Source organism: Pyxicephalus adspersus, chromosome 2 (genome assembly GCF_032062135.1).
Source record: "Pyxicephalus adspersus chromosome 2, UCB_Pads_2.0, whole genome shotgun sequence".
Taxonomy (NCBI): Eukaryota; Metazoa; Chordata; class Amphibia; order Anura; family Pyxicephalidae; genus Pyxicephalus; species Pyxicephalus adspersus.
Genome location: NC_092859.1, coordinates 36,058,820 through 36,077,353, shown reverse-complemented (window position 1 = coordinate 36,077,353; position 18,534 = coordinate 36,058,820). Strand labels below are relative to the sequence as shown.

The window sequence follows — 18,534 nt, the reverse complement described above, 5'->3', positions numbered from 1 at the left end:
TGCTGCTTGTGGGTTTGTTGGATTATTTTATGCTGCCTGTAACCACCTTTGCTTGTGACCCCAACTCTGCTTTGCTTTTACCCTTGAATACCTAGTCTGTTGGACTGTTTACCTGTATCTGACCTCTGGCTCTGTTTTCTCGACTTACTCTGCTGGATACTCCTGTACAGCATTATCTGTGGGCTCCTGGTCCTCTGTCGGTCCTTCCCCAGACACCATCCTTTGTGCACTGAAATCCTAGGGGCAACTGTGTTCTGGGATGACATAACTAGCTTCCTTAGGCTAAGCCGGGGGGCTTGCTAAAGGTGAAGAGTAGCGATAGATTGGGGGACTGGCATCTGGTGAGCACTAGCACAGGGTCTTACATTTCTGTTCTCAAAGAGGTCTGCTAACTACCTAATTTTATTGAATGATCAATGTTTTCCATCAATGGATTTTTTTTTCTCTGGTGGTACTGGCATATTCAAAGATTCCAAGTTCATTGTTACCAAACTATAGAGTGATTCATAGAGCATAGAGCATGAAAGATGATTTATACCTTCAGTGGCTACCATGGTGTCAAGACCTTAGAGAAGCCTTTTGCAGTGCTCCAACTTTCCCATCATCACTACAAGGTTATTGTGAAAAATTAATGCAACTCTGGACAGAAATATATGTTGTGACCATTGTATCAGCTTATCAAAACAATACTTTGGCCAGAGAGTGTATATAAATAATGAATATAAATCAAAGGAAGCCTATGAGCTTTGTAAGGTGATTCCTAATATGTTGGAGCTATATAATTAGGTAATACAGAGGGGTAACTCTCTGGAATGGTCTTCCTTATCCTATTAGGCTTGCCCCTAATTTCTGCTCATTTAAAAGAGCACTCAAAACCCTCAAGAGCAATCAAAACTTTTTCAAACTTGCCTAACAATCTTCTTCTGTCTTTTGAAACCGTCCATACTTCTCACCACTACATATCTCCCCTGCTATTGTGTGTAACTTCCCCCATCTTCTAGATTGTAAGCTGTTCGGGGCCGGGTCCTCTCCTTCTATGTCACAGTCTGTATTCGTACAGGTCGTCATTTGCAACCCCTATTTAATGTACAGTGCTGCGTAATATGTTAGTGCTATATAAATCCTGTTTATTATAAAAATATTAATAATAATATGTTAATAGCATGACAAGGGTAGTGTGGTTCCCTTGCCCAGGCTCCACTCCCTCTCCCCCCCTTTATATTTTACCATCCTTTAACCAATTACTTTTCCCCTTCCCCACCTCCGCTTGCCAACCTCCTCCTCTAACCCCCTTCTTACATAAAACACCACACTCTTTTTGGACTTAAAATTGGCTGGCAAGTAGCCGTTTATTTAAATAACCAATTAACATAACTTTGCATAAATAACCATAAATAAATAACTTTAGACATACATAACATTAATGAACCTTAAATAACATAAATAACTAAACATAACATTAATATTAACACATTACCCTGAAACATGAATAAATATAAATAACTATATAAATAACAGTGTAATAACTCTAACTCTAACCGGAAAAACCCTGGAACCCCGCAAAGCAAACAGATGCACCTGAAAACCCTTGCCCAATTGGTCCGTTTTTGACCGAGTAATCTTCAAACTTACCTTATCCGCATGTACCACCACATCGTCCACCAAAATCGCCCCGGGCCTATCCCTCGCCGGACTCACCAATTCCCCAACTCTCATTGCCCCAAAAAATGCCGTCACAAAAGCAGCCCTAAACAACAAGGCCTCATATTTCCCGAAACAAATTGCCCCCAAACCCCCCAACAAACCCTGTAACAAATCAAAAGTCACAGGCCTCCTGCTATCCTGCACTTTCTTACCCCTCCGATACCCCTTCAGCGCTTGCCTAACAATAAAGGCCTTAGTAACATCCTCCCTCCCTCTAAGGAATGACCGAATCTACCTCTGCCACAAAACAAACCACCCACTCTAAAAAAGTACTGAACTGTTCAAAAAGCGCGCAAGAAATTGAGCAACCCTTAGGGAGACATCTGTCCACATAATTTTCCCCCTCCCATTTACATCCCAGCAATCTCACGCAATCAGGGTGTACCGGTAGGAGCCAAATAGCGGCCTCAATATCTGCTTTCGCTAACAACGCACCCGGCCCATACCTCTGCACCCATTTAATTGCCATAACAAAAGACATGTAAGCTACTGTACAGGCCGCCGGATCAATACCATCATTGACCGAACCCCCCCGAGGGAACGATAAATGATGTATCATCCTGAATTTCCCGACCTCTTTTTTGGGGACCAATCCCAAAAGAGAAACCACCAACCCCTCCAGTGGCAGGCAAGGAAAGGGGCCACTCATCCTACCTAAATTCACCTCTTTGTCCAATTTTTCTTTAACCACCTCTGGAAATCGCAGCGCCGAAGTCAAATTCCTTGGTTCCCTCGCCGTGCCCACCACCGCCCTGGGAATCCAGAAGCCCTCCCTAAAACCGTCCTCCAAGACTTTGGCCGCTGCTCTATTGGGATGCTTATCTAAAAATGGGGAGCATCCTTCATACCTTTCCCCGGCGTCGCCCCCTTTTCCAGCACCTTCCCCCCCTCTCCCGGAACCTTGTTTAAAACACCTTGCCTGTCCATGGCTGCCCCCACATCCTGAGCATTCATGGCGAAATCGACAACTCCCCCCAAATTTGCACACCCCTTCATTATACAACCAACATACCCCTTTTTTTCTTGTTTCCCGTCTGCCCTCCCCCCACCTGGGTACTAGGTCCAGGAAAAAGCTGTCCTCCCCCCGTTTGCCGCCCCCCGGCCATCAGCCTTATCCATAAACCTATATCCTTATGATCCCATCTCAAAGATGGTCTCACCGCCTTCCGCTGACGAAACTGCTCGTCATAGCGCAACCAACACACCGCCCCATATTGTCTGTACGCCTCCCGAACTGTATCCAGATAGCAGAACAACGCCGCACATTGATCCGGCTGTTTTTCGCTAATCACCCCTGCCAAAATACTGAATGCCTGTAGCCAATTAAGAAACGTATGTGGGATCATCCTATGTCTCCTCTGCTCACTCTCATCCTTCCGCCCCCCCCCCCCAAAAAAAATATCAACATATTCCCCCTTTAAGATTTTCTCTCGCACTTCCTCTTTCAAATGAACCCCCAACGGACCTTCAAAACACACATAAACCTCCCCCCTAGCAGCATCCCCAATCAAGTAGCATCCCCCATCCCCCCAGCGGACCCCCAATGGTCCTACCTTACCGCCCTGCGTCCAGGGGTCCTGCGTCACTTCCGGGGGACTCCCACGACGCGGCCCGGTTTCCTTCCCACCACGAGGAGCATCGATGGACGCCATCTTCTTTCTTCTCACCGCAGACCAGGACTCTCGCCAGCCAGGAAGCCGTTCGCCCACCTCCGGACCACCAGGTGCGCGATCCTCCGGACCACCAGGTAATCGATCCTCCCAGGCCGCATCCCCGACCGGACCGGCCGCCTTCACCTTCCGCCGGGCCACCGCAGTACGCGAGGCCCCGGCTTCCAGCGAGGCCCTCCACCGCCAATCCGGCAACCCGGGCGAACGGGCGCTGCACTCCCTGACAGCCGCAGCCCCTTTCCCAGACACTGCTTGCCGGGACCTCGCAGAACGCGAGGCCCCGGCTTCAGGTGCGGCCTCCCCTGACAAGGCCGCACCTGACCTTAAACGAGGGCTGCGGCCCCTGGCGCCCGCAGCCCCCTTGCCGCCCGTTTTCAACTGGGACCTCACACCGCCGGAGGTCCCAGCCCTCAGCGAGGCCTCCACCATTGAGGCCTCTTTGTCTTTTAACAGGGGGCTGCGCTCCCTGACAGCCGCAGCACCCCTGCCCGCACTCCGCCTGTGAAGGGGATTCCTCCCTGTTCTTGAGCGCCCGGCCGCCCTGTCAGGAGGGTCCCTGGAGGGGCTCCCAGCATGGCGCTGAGTACGGGTAAAGGTTTCAGGACTCAAGCGCACCGGAGGCCTACTCCTCCGTGGCCGTAACTCTTCTAACCTAACTTGTGAGGGACCCCCTGCTGCGCCCCCCACTGCCTCTGCGACCCTAGCATGCAGCCAGGCTTCACCATGTGAAGCCGCCGCCACCCTAAGCTGACTCATTAATGCGTCAAAAGACTCCATTAATCCTGCTGCATCAACCCCCCAATTTTCTTCTTGTAAAACTGTGACGACCTCCGACACAGCCCCCTTTTATCTATATAATATCTCCACCCCTTTTATTATCCATCCTCTCATTTTTCTTCTCCTCCCCCCGCATCTTTCAAATTCCCCCAATCCAACACCTTCGCTTATAACTCCTGCCCCCCCTCACTCCTTTCCCTGGGCAGCCCCTTACACCCCTGTCATGAGGCCCTGCTCTTAATGCTGTGGGTCTTTCTACTTTCTATTAATAAAGCGTGATCTCATACAATCAACAGGTTGTCATTTATAACATTTCCCTAAAAAAAAATTGCTGGCTACCTGCTGAAGTATCTAAGAACTGTAGTAAACAGTAAGTGTCCCTTGCCAACTGCTAGACGTTATCAGTCTTATTCAATGATTAATATACAGTAACTATTAGGAGGCAAATAATTCCTAAAGGAAAGCTGCCTGCAATAAAAGTGGTACTGTGCTCATTCTTTGAAAACCCATCTGTCCTTCTCTCCATTCCAATGCTGTAGCCTCTGCCAGTGTCTTGGCACTTCCAGAATTGTCCAAAATCATTTCAGGAAACAAATAAAGGAAATATTTTATTGTAACAGCTGTATTGATGATGATTGTTTAAGAGAAGATTTTGATATATATAAGATTATACAACACCATTCAATCAGAACAAGATAGATTCTGATATTTATATAGGTTTTTGCATAAAGCTGGCAATTAAAAACTGGCCTGGGCCTGTCTTTGTTCCATTTTCAGTACCCTTCCACAGGCTTTTGGCTATGAACCTGTGACATTAACCCTGCATGGGTAAATTAAATGATCCTTTGCACTCTTTTAGAACACCAGCCTTGAGAAATACTACAGTAAAAAGGAAATGTTCATTGTTCCCGAGTAGCTGGATTATACTTGTAATTCAGGGCAATAAATGCTTAGTTTATCTACAGTTCAATAACACCGGTACAGGTTAGTCAGCAGGTATCTCTATCTAGATTGGACAGACTGAACAATAAGGATTTGCTGGGTGCTTGGCATGGGAGGGGTGAGGGGACAAAACCATATAAATAACCATGGTAGCTCAATGTAACATATCATCCCTGTCTTCACATCTTCTCCTCTTCCATAGTCCTAATAGACTAGCTGAGACAACATGAGTTTCACTGGAAAATATGAGGTGGAAAGCCAGGAGAACTATGAAGCCTTCATGCAGGTTATTGGTAAGAAAATATATGCTTGGACTCCTTTTCTGTTTGTTCTGTGTTTCTGCACTATGCCCATGCAAGGCAAACCAAAAGCAAAAAGTTATTCCAAGGTGGTGGATGTGGTTTTGGCCATTATTTGCAAATCTGTGCACCTATATTGCTTTCCCTATTCTATATTGCAATGTCTGATCAATGTTCTTAGTCGCATCCATTTCATTGCATTCTCTGGGTCCTTCACCGACCTATATGGCCATTAGGCCACAGTTGATGCTCTTATCTATGAACATGGACACAGGACATCAACCTTGACACTACATGTGCAACATGCAGTGTACAGAAAATAAAACATTGTTAGGTATGATATAAAGAGATTTTTGTCAGCAGAGATTGTGCATGTCTCTAATGCCCAAAAAACTCTACCAACCTCTACTCTACTTTTCTTCACCTTCCCCATTACCCCTGTTTGGCAACAGATAGATTAAGGAAAAAGTTTGTGTATGCTCCAGGTAGAAGATTTTACAAACCATAGGGCCTGACAAGTGACTGTTCAGACAGAACAGGCAGAAGGGTAAGTGAATCGCAGGCTACCCATACCCAGAAGTACCCAGGATTGGTTTGTGCTGCTTTACCAGTGAACCTGTTGATAAAATTGGAAATTTGTGTGTTAAGGCACTATGAGGACCAATTAAATATATATTACCAGGCAGTGTAAACAAGCCATAAAATAAAATGAGGTTATAGTGCAGCTGTATATTTCTGGTACAATTTATATTCATTTTTTATGTTTTACAGCAGTTTACTAATATAAAGTTTGGTGTTTCTTTTCTGTTGAAGGCTGGGACTTGACCAGTCTAGTGATTACGTGAGGTCCATAATACAATTATTAGGCAATATGCAGTTACATGATCCATGTGACTAAATATCACTTACAACTAATTTTACTTAAAACTAAAAAAGCAGACACTGACTTTTCCACTAATTGCATGTTGCTGCCAAATGTGCAAAACCACAGTTGTAATCTATCATTTTAAAACCAATGGTATAGTAATCAGTAGAGAGGTCATTTATATCAGTAGGGAGGTGCTTAATGGATTTTTTTATTTAAAGGTTGTTATTATTTGTCAAAAAGGGTCTGCTTCAGATAGATGACAATCAATTGAAGATTTCCCCCTTTTTTATGGTGCTATGGCTATGGTGTTGTATGTTATGATTAGTGATTTATTTTCACATGTAAATATAATTGACATCCTTTTTAGTGGAATTGTTCTTTCTAGCTCTCACTCCAGTACTCTGAGTTGTATTTTAGCTTATATTTTCATCACAATTATCTTCATGCATATTTGCACAGAATATGACCAGATCTAATTAGGGCAGGGGTCGGCAAACTCCTGACAAACCTGCGGCTTGGGAGCGGTTGCCGGCGGATCGGTTTATCCTGGCCAGCGTTGATACTTCCGCCGCTGCGGTAAATAGGGAACGCTCCCTGAAGGGAAATCCCTCTCCTCCACAATACATACGAAGGAGAGGGATTTCACTTCAGGGGGTGTTCCCTGGTGGTGGGTGGAGTCATTAGGGTGGGACTCAGAGTCTGGCCTAGTATGTTCCCGCCCACCCCTGAAATGGCCTAGTGGCCATAAAAGTTTGCCGACCCCTGGATTAGGAAGTTTCAGTCCGGTGCCTATTTAAATGTTTTTAAATGTAATGCATCATAGATCATGTTAGAACAGTGCTTAAAAATGTCAAAAATTCTTCCCAGAAAAACCATTGCCATGCCGGTTTAGGAAAAACCCTGGCTTGCTTGATAAGTAAACCAAAAGTCACAAATCAAGATCTTTCTCAATGATCAGTCAAAAAATGTATAAAAAAGAAATTCTGATTGCTTGTTTTCTGGTGTACATTGATCTTTGCTTGACACCTGCTTGTGTTTGATTTACCAAACTAAACACAATTGATGATGTCTGTGCATGAATGGTGATGGTGATAATTCTAATAATAAAATGTGTACTTCTATTGCAGGAATTCCAGCAGAAACAATCCAGAAAGGAAAGGATTTCGTATTCACCACAGAAGTTGTACAAAACGGTAATGACTTCACCTGGTCTCAGGTCTATCCAGGCCACACCATGACAAACCAGTTTTCCATTGGGAAGGAATCTGAAATGGAGACCATGAGCGGCAAAAAGTTTAAAGTAAGTAAATATTTTAAATTATGCAGGGAGCATGCTCGTTGTCATGTGTGCAAGCAGGACAGCAAGAGAAATGTAAATGTTTGGAAAGTTTTAAATTAGTTTGGTGAATTGACTAAAATGCAAAGTTCAATTTTGACAACTTTAAATTAGAGAGTAACTTAGATGGCAATGACTTATGTTAGTATTCACTAAATATCTAAATGTATAAGCTTTTTATAACTGAAAATAACTTCTAAACTTATATATTACTTCCTAAGAATCTTTTACATGTAATTCTATGTAATTTTAACAGGCCACAGTCAACTGGGATGGCAGCAAAATTGTTGTAGACTTTGGAAAATACAAACACTCATCCGAGATTGTTGGAGGAAAACTGGTGGAGGTAAGCCTCCATTTTATTGGGTTTAGCATTCTTTGGATATGCCTAGTAATGCAAAGTGCAGTAACCCATAGCAATCAATAGCCTGGAATGATCTGTCCATAGGTGTCTGTGTTATGCTTACTACTACTTTGGCAACTATTGACTAAACTTAAAGTGACTGCTATGGGTCCTAGAAGTACAGGAAATTTGGGGGGCCTTTCCAACTGAAAATTAATTAGCATTTTATTAATGAACCAAAGATGTAAATTGATGACTTCTATTACCCTAGGCAAATGCCAATGCGTCCTTTTTGCTTGAACTGCTGTTGAATCACATTTTATTCACCTTGTCTTTTTTTTAATTCTAGACATCACAAGCCGGTGGAGTTGTTTTCAAGAGAGTCAGTAAAAGACTGTCATAAGAAGGATTGTCTTGTTTTTTAAAGAATAAAATTTTAAAAAGTTTTCATTAGAATTCTTGTCCTGTTTTGTTTTTTACTAATTACTATTATTATACTATTATAATATATTATTTGTGATTATGGAAAATAATCATTAGCTTGGTGGAAGAAAATATGTCATAGCAATACATAGCAGCTAATGAAATAATTGTTGATTCAGTATCTGTTTAGTGTAGCAAGTGAGAATTGTCAGGACAATTTTGGAGGTTATCTCAATGTGTTTCCTGAGGTTTACCTGTTAAAGAGAATATTGGGTCTGGATAAGGCTGTATATACATTGTGCTGCAGAATTACAGCTCTTCAATTGGGATCCAGGCCCGGTGGCCCAGGAGGTCTCCCAGGACACTAAAATTTTCGTTTTATGTCATGCTCTGATGACTTTGATCCATCGAGAGGGAAAAAGCCCTGTAATTATGTTGAAATGATGACTTTAATTGTTAATCAATCTGAAATTGAATATACCCCCTTTGCAGTGCTTATCTCCCACATTAGTTACTAATTTGTTTTAGAAATGTCTAAATCACTGGCTGCTCCAGGGGTTGTCAGGGGTTCCTTGTGTAATAAGCACTTTTTGCCTCTCAGGTCAGTTTAAGTGATTCCAATGAACTTTTTGGCTATCTGTAATAGTGACATTCTTCCCAATGTCCAACAATGTGAGAGGCATTGTTCCCAGTCACCACCATGCTAATTTAATGTGAATTGTGAATATAGTAATATATCCGTGGTTCCCTAAAGTTGTTACCTGAACATTATTTTAAGGTTTTCCCAAGGGAAAAATGTTTGGAAAGTCTGCTCTAAATACTAAATGATTGGTGGGAGAGTCCAGATTTACAGCACAAGTGGCAGTTAGTGGAACATTAGTGTATGAGAGTATGGATAATGGAGAGTATGTTATGGATGACATGAGAGTATGGATAATGGATTTAAATATATATAAAGATCAATTTTAGACATATAGAAAAACACATAATAATTCTGCTGTGTGATAATCGATTGGGCCTTAAATTTATTTATTGTTTTAAATGCAGGCAGGGTAGATTTGACCTGGTATCATCCACTTGAAGTCCATTTGTGGCAGAGCTTAGGCAGGGATATGAAGAGGCAGCACAAGGAGCCAATTAGTTGCACTGCAGTGCAAGGAGCATAACCATAGGAACAGATAGCCGAGTGAAAAAAGATGAGTTCATCAATTTGCTGCCTCTATTTTCACTTTCCAGTCATAGGGTAGTAGTGAAGAGAAGTGGTAAGTTTTATTGAACTGAAGCAGAGAAAAATCAGATCTCCTGTCTTACCTGGCAAGATAACATTAGGTGACATTAATACATATTCTTTTGGCAGATAAACCAGCTGTTTTTAAAATACACACTTACCCCTTACATATATACAAGAACCCCTTATATCGCTGTCTGTGTCCCTACTAGGTATAATAACCCGTTCCATTTGTCTTGGTATAACCCATTCCATTTGTCAACCATTTGAATCATGACAGAAAGTGATGGGGATCCCAAAATTGTACAGTTGTACCATAACAGGTAAAGAAAGGAAATCTTCTAATGAGGACAGCTATTCAAGGCAACTTCCTAAGAGGAGTATCTTCTCTTGTTGAATCCCTGAGAAAGAAAGTGAAGGGACAATAACATAAAAAATTAGATGACAGGAGTTTTATCCATCTTTTACTCTATACAAAACTAAAATTAAATCACAAGTATATCTAATATCACCATTTACATAAGAAAAGGTGACACCATGGTCCACAATGTGACATCTTCTCTTCTAGATTCATTTTAGTCTGACTCCACACTACACATATATAAGGAGTCAGTGACATGTAACCAGCATTAGAGGAAAACCAGCTAACATTGACAATACTATGAAATAAACAACTTGGACGTTTATCTATCAGAATGGAAACTTCAGAAAGATACATACTGGGCAAAAGTTAGGAATCATGTCAGATTATGTAAATTGTATAAACTTTGCAGGGTGCCCCATATTCGCAATTATATAAAAAAATTACTATTGAAAAGAACAGGATAGATTCTAGTTGGTTGCTATAAATTATTGCACAGAACTGCCATATAAAAACTCAGAAAGAGGCCTTACCCAAACTAATGCCACAAGATTAGAAGGGCAAAGTTGTCTAAAATGTTTTATTACTATTAACAGTACTCTTTACTAGAAACACCTGAACAAACCAACACTGAGGGATATCCACAGACTTTTGGGTATGAAAATGCCACTTCACCCTGCAAGGATGTTTTTATGTTCACTTTACACTTATCATTCTTTTAGAAGGCCAGCTTTGAGAATTAACACGGTAAAAAAGGAAATTTCCATTTTTTTTGAAAGCTTGGTTATACCTGTAATTTATGGCTATCTGTTCTGGTTTAGCAGGTACCACTCCCTAAACTGCACAGACTAGATAATGAGAATTTGTAGGGTGCTTTAGATGGGAGGGGTGAGGGGCAATAAAAAAAAAACATTTAAATACCCTTAGTGGCACAGTGTATTATCTCATCCTTCTTTTCAAACCCTCTCCTCTACCATATCCCTACTAGGCTAGCAAGGAAACCATGAATTTCACTGGAACATATGAATTGAAAAGCCAGGAGAACTATGAACTCTTCATGGGGGAACTTGGTAAGAAAATTTATGATTAGACTAATTTTGTACAACTAGACATAGACCTGAAATGGATGTGATCTGACTGTTAACTTTTATAAGCATGCACACATCCCACATGCAAGTTTTCATCTTGATGCAGTAGAAGGGAGAGAGACCAAAAATCAAATCTACTTTTTCTGACTTTATGATGTCTCTTTTGTCAAAAAACAAAACTATTCCTCTATATTTTATTTCCAAACTTTAGTTTTGATTTAAATGCCACTCTCCCTGCCTTTTTTCACCTTCCCCATTACACCCCTGGTTGCCAGCATAAACCTAAAAGAAAAGCTTTGCTCCAGGTGGAAGCTTTTACAGGACTAAGGTCCCTTAATGCAACTTTACGACCTGACACTGCACCATGGGACAAAGGTAAGTGAATCACAGGCTTCCTATACCCAGAAGTACCAATGAATGGTGTGTGCTGTTTTACAGGAAATATGGAGTGCAAATTTTTGTGAGCACTATGAGGCCCAAATAAGTATAAATAAACACAACAAAACTTGCCATGTAAGCAACCCCATGAGCTTAAATTGCAGCTGTATACTTCCGGTAAATTATATAGTTAATTTTTTAGGAATCTTCCAACAGTACACACGTATAGAGATTGGTGTTTTATTACTGTTGGAATCTGTGACTCATGATATGTACTGAACACAATTTTTATCCGCATGTTCTGAGACTAAAAAATGCAGACACTGACTTCTCCACTGATTGCATGTTGCTGCCATCCTATATGATTGATTAATTGTGCAAAACCACAGTTGTAATCTATCATTTTAACACCAATGGTCTAGAAAACAATAGAGAGGTATGTAAGAACAGTTCCTGAAAAATGAATACGTTATCCAAAGCAGAGTATGTAAACTCTGCCCAGAAAAACCAAAGCCACATTCAGTTTAAGAAAAAACCCCGCTTGATTGATGTGTGACCCAGGAACAAATCAGACTCTAGCTCTATGATCAGTCAGATTAGTGGTGCACATTGATCTTTGCTTGAAACTAAGCACAACCAATACACGTCAGTGCATGAATGGTGATGGTAAAAATTTCAATAAAAAAATGTGTATTTCTATTGCAGGTTTTCCAGAAATAAAAATCCAGACAGAAGAAGATATCATGATTCTAACGAAAATAGTTCAGAACGGTAATGACTTCATCTGGTCCCAGGTCTACCCAGATCGCACCATAACCAACAATTTTACCACTGGGGAGGAATCTGAAATGCAGACTGTAATTGGCACCAAGGTCAAAGTAAGCAAGCCCTGTGATTGGCATCCACATGGCAGTATTTATTGATTAAAGTTATAATACATTCCATAAAAACGCTCAGTGTATTGACAATTGCTACATCATTTCAGTGGGGGCATCAACAGGGAAAACAATTGCACATGGCAGCATTTAGGAATAAGGTTCTCATATCTGATAATGTAGATATATAAAGCATGATAAGCTCTTGTATGACTGAAGTCTGCACTAATATTACATTATTATCATTTTATAGTAAATATATTTGTCACCTCCATCTGATAAAATTGTGTTGTTTGGTAATAGCATGTCAACACAGTTTCATCAATTTTTGTGCTGGCTTTTATTCATTAGGATCATGTGCCATTTTTGCATAGTCAACACAGAAAACTACTTGGTGCTCTGTGTTTCTTCCCTCTTCACTCACTGCTGTGTTCATTTCATCCATGTAATTGGTGTCAAAAGAAATTTTGGGTTGGTATATTTCAGTTGAAGGCTGGCTCATATAGTTTTTCCTGAAGAAGCGGATGATAGTTCCGTGAATTGCATCGAAAAAGATACCCACTGAGATTAGTTCAGCTATGGTATTGATGTGATGTATATCAGCTATTGTATATATTGTTATATTTTATTCATGATTGTTATAATAAAAATTTTACATTTTAAATTATATACAAAAACATTGATTTATTCAAAATACGTACCTAAAAATACCATATAAAACAAGAAAAAGCCTACAAACATCAAATAATTATACCTCCATATACAACCACAAATCTAAATGGTCATGGTAGACCTAGGGGTAGTTGTCACATTAACCTGGATTTGTTCTGTAATGTTGAAGAAAGTTTTACTGTTCATCCTAGTAACTTTCTTAGAAAAAACTATTTAGATGAAAAGTGGTGTCACCAACAATCACAGAACAAGTCCAAATGAATGTGATAATAATAAAAATACACTTACGTTAGTCCCTGGTCTATGTGACTGTTCACAAAACCTAAAGACATTACTGGGGTGCCTAGAATTTTACCAGACATCTGTGAAAGTGGTAAGTTTACATCAGCAAAAGAAAAAAACATTTTTAAAAATTGAGCTTGGCTACAGAATAAAATTTTAACATTAAATTAGAGAGTAATGTAGATGGCAATGACCTATGTTAGTTATCACTAAATATCTAGATATGATTTTTTTTAAATAATTACCACTAACCACAATTTATAATGTATAAACTGTTTATCACTTAAAGTATAGATGACAAAACCCACATATTACTTCATAAAACTCCTTTACATGGAATTCTATGTATTTCTATACAGGCTACAGTCGACATGATTGACAAGAAACTAATTAGAGATTTTAAAATATATCAAGAGTCAGCTGAGATTGTTGAAAGTGACCTGGTGGAGGTAAGCATCTATTTTATTGGGTCTTTAAAATGCAAACAAAATCACTCACTTTTCTTTGGATATATCCAGTAATGCAAAGTGCAATAGCCCATTAGCAATCAATAGCCTGGCAGGATCTGTCTATAGGTGTCTGTGTTCTCCTTATTACTGATTGGTACCTAATAACAAAGACTAAACTAAAATCAAATGGCTGCTATTAGGCCATTCAAAGGGATTCAAAGCAATAACTGGCTTTACAAATTAATCAGTGAACAGATTTGTTTGTCAAATACTTTTGATAAAAATAAATGTTTTTAATTTAAGTGCTATGGAAGGAATTAGCATTTTATTAGTATATTACAAAAAACTTTAGATGTATTTTTCAATGCAACTAATGTAAATTCTTGAATTTGATTTTTTTGTAATACCCTTTATAGCATTTAGACTGGGAGGAGGGGGATTATAAGGGGCAGCGCAGGGAGCCAAACAGTTATGCTGCATACACACATAGGCAGTTCCTAACTACTACTGAACTAATTATATAAAAGTAAACAACAGTTGTAAAATGATGACCCCATATTACCCTGGGCCAGAGCCAAGTTACATGAACTGCTGCCAAACCTAACCCAAACCCCGTTTTTATTTTAGGAAAACATCAAAAATGAAATAAAGGCTTCATAATTTGTGTGTATTGGACTATAAACTCTAAAGATCCGTGATTTCTAGTGGTCAGGTGTCAATAGTTGCAAGTATTGAACTATATCTTTACTTTCAATCTAAATCCTGACATTTATTTCACCTTGACTTTTTTTTTATTTCAGAAATTAGAAGTTAATGGAGTTATTTTGAAGAAAATCAGTAAGAAACTGTCATAAGATGGATTGTTTTGTGTTGGTTTGAAAAATGAAAATTAAATAAAGTTTTCATTGGATTTCTTGTCCTGTTTTTGTTTTTAATTAACAACTAATGGTCATTATGGAAAATAACCATTAGCTCAGAACAAGAAAATATGTCATAGCAACTATAAAATATTTGCTGCTTTTTTGGATATCTAGTTACTGTTTCCTTTTAGAAATATTTCTCTAAATTAGTTTTCAACCAGGGTTCTTCCAGAGGTTGCTGGGGCTCCTTGTGCAATGTGCAATTTGTTTTTCTCAGGTCAGCTTAGGTGACACCAATGATCTTTTCAGCTATCTGTAAGGGTGACATTCTATCCAATGTCCGGCAATGTAGGAAGTATTCATCCATCCCACAGACCACCATAGTGATGTACTGTGAGCTGTGGATGTAGTATTAATACCAGGGGCTCCCTGAAAACCTGAAAGTTATTTCACAGGTTCTTTGATGGTAAAAAGGTGAATCACAGCTGCTCCTAATACTAAATGTTCTTATTTTGGTGGGAGAGTATGATCATTGTAATGTGCATACAAGCTGAATTGCAGACAGATATAAAAAAAAAAAATATTGCAGTGTAGATCTGACCTGGTATCATCCACCTAAATTCCCTGTGTGGCAGAGCTTAGGCAGGGATATGGAGAGGCAGCACAAGGAGCCATTTAGATGTGCTGCAGTGAAGGGAGCGTTATCATAGGAAGAGATGAACTCATTAGTTTGCTGCTAGGGTGAAAGTCCTCGCTCCAGGAATGGGCATTTCTTACCCCTCTTTTGCCCTCCCCGACTCAGCCACCCCAAGGGGGAAGACCCATTGTTGTCATGTTTTAGGAACCCTGGTGCCGAGGGTTTGGAAATATAGAGCTTTAACCACCCTAGATTTCGAATTCTGTCAGTTTTTTGATGCAAAAATTGATCCTATTTTTTTTTTGCATAGAAATTTTTGTTAATATCGTGGGTCTGTAATTCTTAGAATTCACTCCCGGGTATAATAACTATATTTATTATATTTTATTCATAAATTATAATATAATACATATTTATAAATCATGATATAAAAAATAATGAAATAATAGACAACAACAATGTAATTTATCAAAAAAAAACTATTTGATCAAAAATTTCTCACTGAAATTTTCCAAACAAGGGTGAAATATTATTGATAAAGTAAATGCAAAAAAGTTAAATGCAGATTTTAGAAACAAAAAATATTTACATTTTTAGTAGACATCCCGGGTGTGGTAGATTTTGAAGCAGGGTGCTGCACAAAGTCCAACATCACAGTCAGGACAGTAGAACCTGGTTTCTTTGCGTTTCTTCCTTCCTCTGTCATCAGTCTTTGATCAGCAAACCACGCACATCCTTGTAGGTGCCGCCTTTTTCTGGGTTGGTGGGATGTATTCAACAAAGTGACGACCGGTCAGGCGTTCTGGGTTGACAATGGTGGAAGTACGACGTCCAGGCCTATTCATAGCCACTGATGAGGTTTGGTGGTTCTTGACTATGGATTCGGAAACTTGCAAAATGAAGTCTGAATGATTCACAGGCCTCTGACTATTTTTTTTGTACAGAATGTAGGCATCCCATAGGCACTGCTCAACTAGATGCCTGAAAATCTTCTTGTAGTACTTCCTTTGCTGTTTCCTCATCGCTGGGTAGAATGTCATGGCTTGGTAAGCTCTGTCACACCTCCCATGGTGTTTTGTAGTCAATCACCACCTGTGGCTTCATCACTTCTTTCCCACGTTTTGTGTGTACCAGAACGGTGGAGGCATCATGGGCAGTACTCATCAGGCACACATTTTTTGTGTCACGCATTTTTAGGGCCATCATCTTGCCTTTCTGCCAGGCAATAATTTCTCCTGTGTTCAGCTTCCCTTTTGCAAACAGTGATGTCAGGCTGCGCTGGTTAGACCTAACAGTTCCATAGGCATCTGTTCTGTGTTGCAGAAGGAACTCATAAAGCTCAGAAGAGGTGTAGAAATTGTCAGTTGTGGCACAATAGCCCTGACCTAGCAATGGCTCTATGAGAAATAGCACTGAAGATGCTGCCAATCCATAATGGCTGTATCTGGGGTTGAACTGTGTCCCTTTTCCAGTGTACAATATGGTATTCCAGATGTAGCCAGATGAGGATTCGCACAGCATATAGGTCTTCACGCCAAATCGTGCCCTCTTTGACGCAATGTACTGCACCTAGCTGAGCCTCCCCTTGTAAGCCATTAGACTTTCATCAATGCTGACATCTTTTCTGGCACATAGGTTTGCTTGAAATTTTGTAGAATCATCTGAGACACTTCCCAAATTTTCTTCAGTTTTGGTGCAGGATGGGTAGTCTCATCTAATTCTTCATTGTTTGTGAATTGCAGATATTTCATTATGAGGGAAAAGCTGTATTCTGGCATGACTGTGCCAAAGAATGGAGTGGCAATCATTTTATTATTAGACCAGTACCACTTCTGCATGGCTTTGCCCACAACTCCCTGCAGGATCACCAAGCCCAAAAACAGCCAAATGTCATCCTTGGTCACAGGTTCCCACTTTCTGCTTCTTGCAAACCTCAGGTGTGGAGCACCTTGTTGTTGTCCAGCGTACCTGCATAAAACAAAATAAAAAAGATATTTTAGGATATGTTCTTTTATAGTGGTGAAGTTTGCAAGTAATAAAAATTTCAAAAAGTTAGCAAACACAAGAGCGGCTTACCTGTTTGTCTCCGCAACGATTTTTTCAATAACTTCATCGGTCAAAAACAACTTCAGGTATGCCAGGGGGTCATCGCATTGAGCCTAAATTTTCATCTCAGGTGTGCTGGTAAATCCTGGCGGTCCTGCCTGGTCCACATCAAGGTCAACAGGACACCATGTGCGCACAGCACTGACCTCAGGTTCAGAATTGCCGCTCAGTTCACTTTCGCTGTCCGATGACAAATTTCCTGATGAATCACTATCGCTTGATTCCACAAGGGACTCCAAATCGCTATCGCTGCATTCAAATTCCTCCAAAACAGCGCTTGCGCTGGTGAGATGCCTTTTGGATGCCATGCGGTCTCCATCAATCAGTCAGGAACAATCAAGGTCAAAGACAAAGTGATGAAATGATACATTCAGGAAGTGATTTATGTAATCAAAAGGTCAGATCAAGTTCAGGACTAATAGTGGGCAAAATGTAAATCAGGACACTGGGCAATGATGTTTGGTGCACTAAAATATGTATTTTTACTTTTATTATATGTTTTTATGTGTTTTGTACTGTAAAAAACAATTAAGAGCAGATTACATAGTAATCTGCTTTTAATTTTTCTGCCCTCAGAATTAATCACTCCACTGCATCACCCGGAAGATGTCACATCTTGCCGGGGGATGCGATGGAGATGTCCCGACCCGCTCACTCCCCTGAATCCACCAAAGGCTGCTGGCATCACCCGGAGGCTGTGAGCGTCACATCCTCCATGTGATGCGAGAAGCTATAGTAAATTCCAAGGGTGATGCAAGCTGGCATCATCCCCAGAATTTACTATTGCTGATCACATCAGCAGTTAGATGCGATGCACCATGCAGATATCCTTCATAGTGCATGGCATCTAACTGATTATAGGCTCAGCGGCATGGCCGGGACCCGGGCGGAATTTAAAACCAGATTACTCAGTAATCTGCTTTTAAATTTCCCGCCCGGTCAGGCCCCCTGACGGACAGATGCCCCGGCATCACAGCAGGATTGTCTGATCACCGCTGGAGCGCGGGGCACAGGTAAGAGGGGCTTTCAAAGCTACCCCGAGTGTGACTCAGGGTGGAAAATACTTGCAAAAAGCGGTAACCCCGAGTCACACTCGGGATTACTGCTAGGGGGGTTAATAGCCCATTTATTGCAGGTAGGCGAGCAGGGAGGCAAGTTTTTACCTGTTTCTCCTTGCACCCTCCATTAATTTTGTCTCTGAGACTCAAGTAATATGCAATGCATAAAATGGTAAGA

At 40.6% G+C, this 18,534-nt stretch overlaps 2 protein-coding genes across 2 annotated transcripts; both read left to right on the top strand.

Annotated features, from left to right (window-relative positions):
• The first annotated feature begins 5,271 nt into the window (after positions 1-5,271).
• LOC140325003 (gastrotropin-like) lies at positions 5,272-8,395 on the top strand. The gene is made up of 4 exons (XM_072403106.1): positions 5,272-5,386; positions 7,388-7,560; positions 7,853-7,942; positions 8,289-8,395. Exons 1-4 carry the CDS (start codon positions 5,320-5,322, stop codon positions 8,340-8,342), a joined length of 384 nt encoding a protein of 127 aa, XP_072259207.1. The 5' UTR covers positions 5,272-5,319; the 3' UTR covers positions 8,343-8,395.
• Positions 8,396-10,954: 2,559 nt separating this feature from the next.
• LOC140322398 (gastrotropin-like) lies at positions 10,955-17,999 on the top strand. Its single transcript, XM_072398971.1, has 5 exons — positions 10,955-11,021; positions 12,123-12,295; positions 13,606-13,695; positions 14,496-14,532; positions 17,875-17,999. The coding sequence occupies exons 1-5, from the start codon at positions 10,955-10,957 to the stop codon at positions 17,997-17,999; spliced, it is 492 nt and encodes a 163-aa protein (XP_072255072.1).
• The last annotated feature ends 535 nt before the right edge of the window (positions 18,000-18,534 follow it).

Coding starts and splice junctions, on each gene's coding strand:
- LOC140325003 (XM_072403106.1), top strand. CDS start 5,320: ATGAGTTTCACTGGAAAATATGAGGTGGAAAGCCAGGAGAACTATGAA. Junction 5,387..7,387: donor AGCCTTCATGCAGGTTATTG/GTAAGAAAATAT, acceptor CTTCTATTGCAG/GAATTCCAGCAGAAACAATC. Junction 7,943..8,288: donor TTGGAGGAAAACTGGTGGAG/GTAAGCCTCCAT, acceptor TTTTAATTCTAG/ACATCACAAGCCGGTGGAGT.
- LOC140322398 (XM_072398971.1), top strand. CDS start 10,955: ATGAATTTCACTGGAACATATGAATTGAAAAGCCAGGAGAACTATGAA. Junction 12,296..13,605: donor TAATTGGCACCAAGGTCAAA/GTAAGCAAGCCC, acceptor ATTTCTATACAG/GCTACAGTCGACATGATTGA. Junction 14,533..17,874: donor AGTTATTTTGAAGAAAATCA/GTAAGAAACTGT, acceptor TTCTGCCCTCAG/AATTAATCACTCCACTGCAT.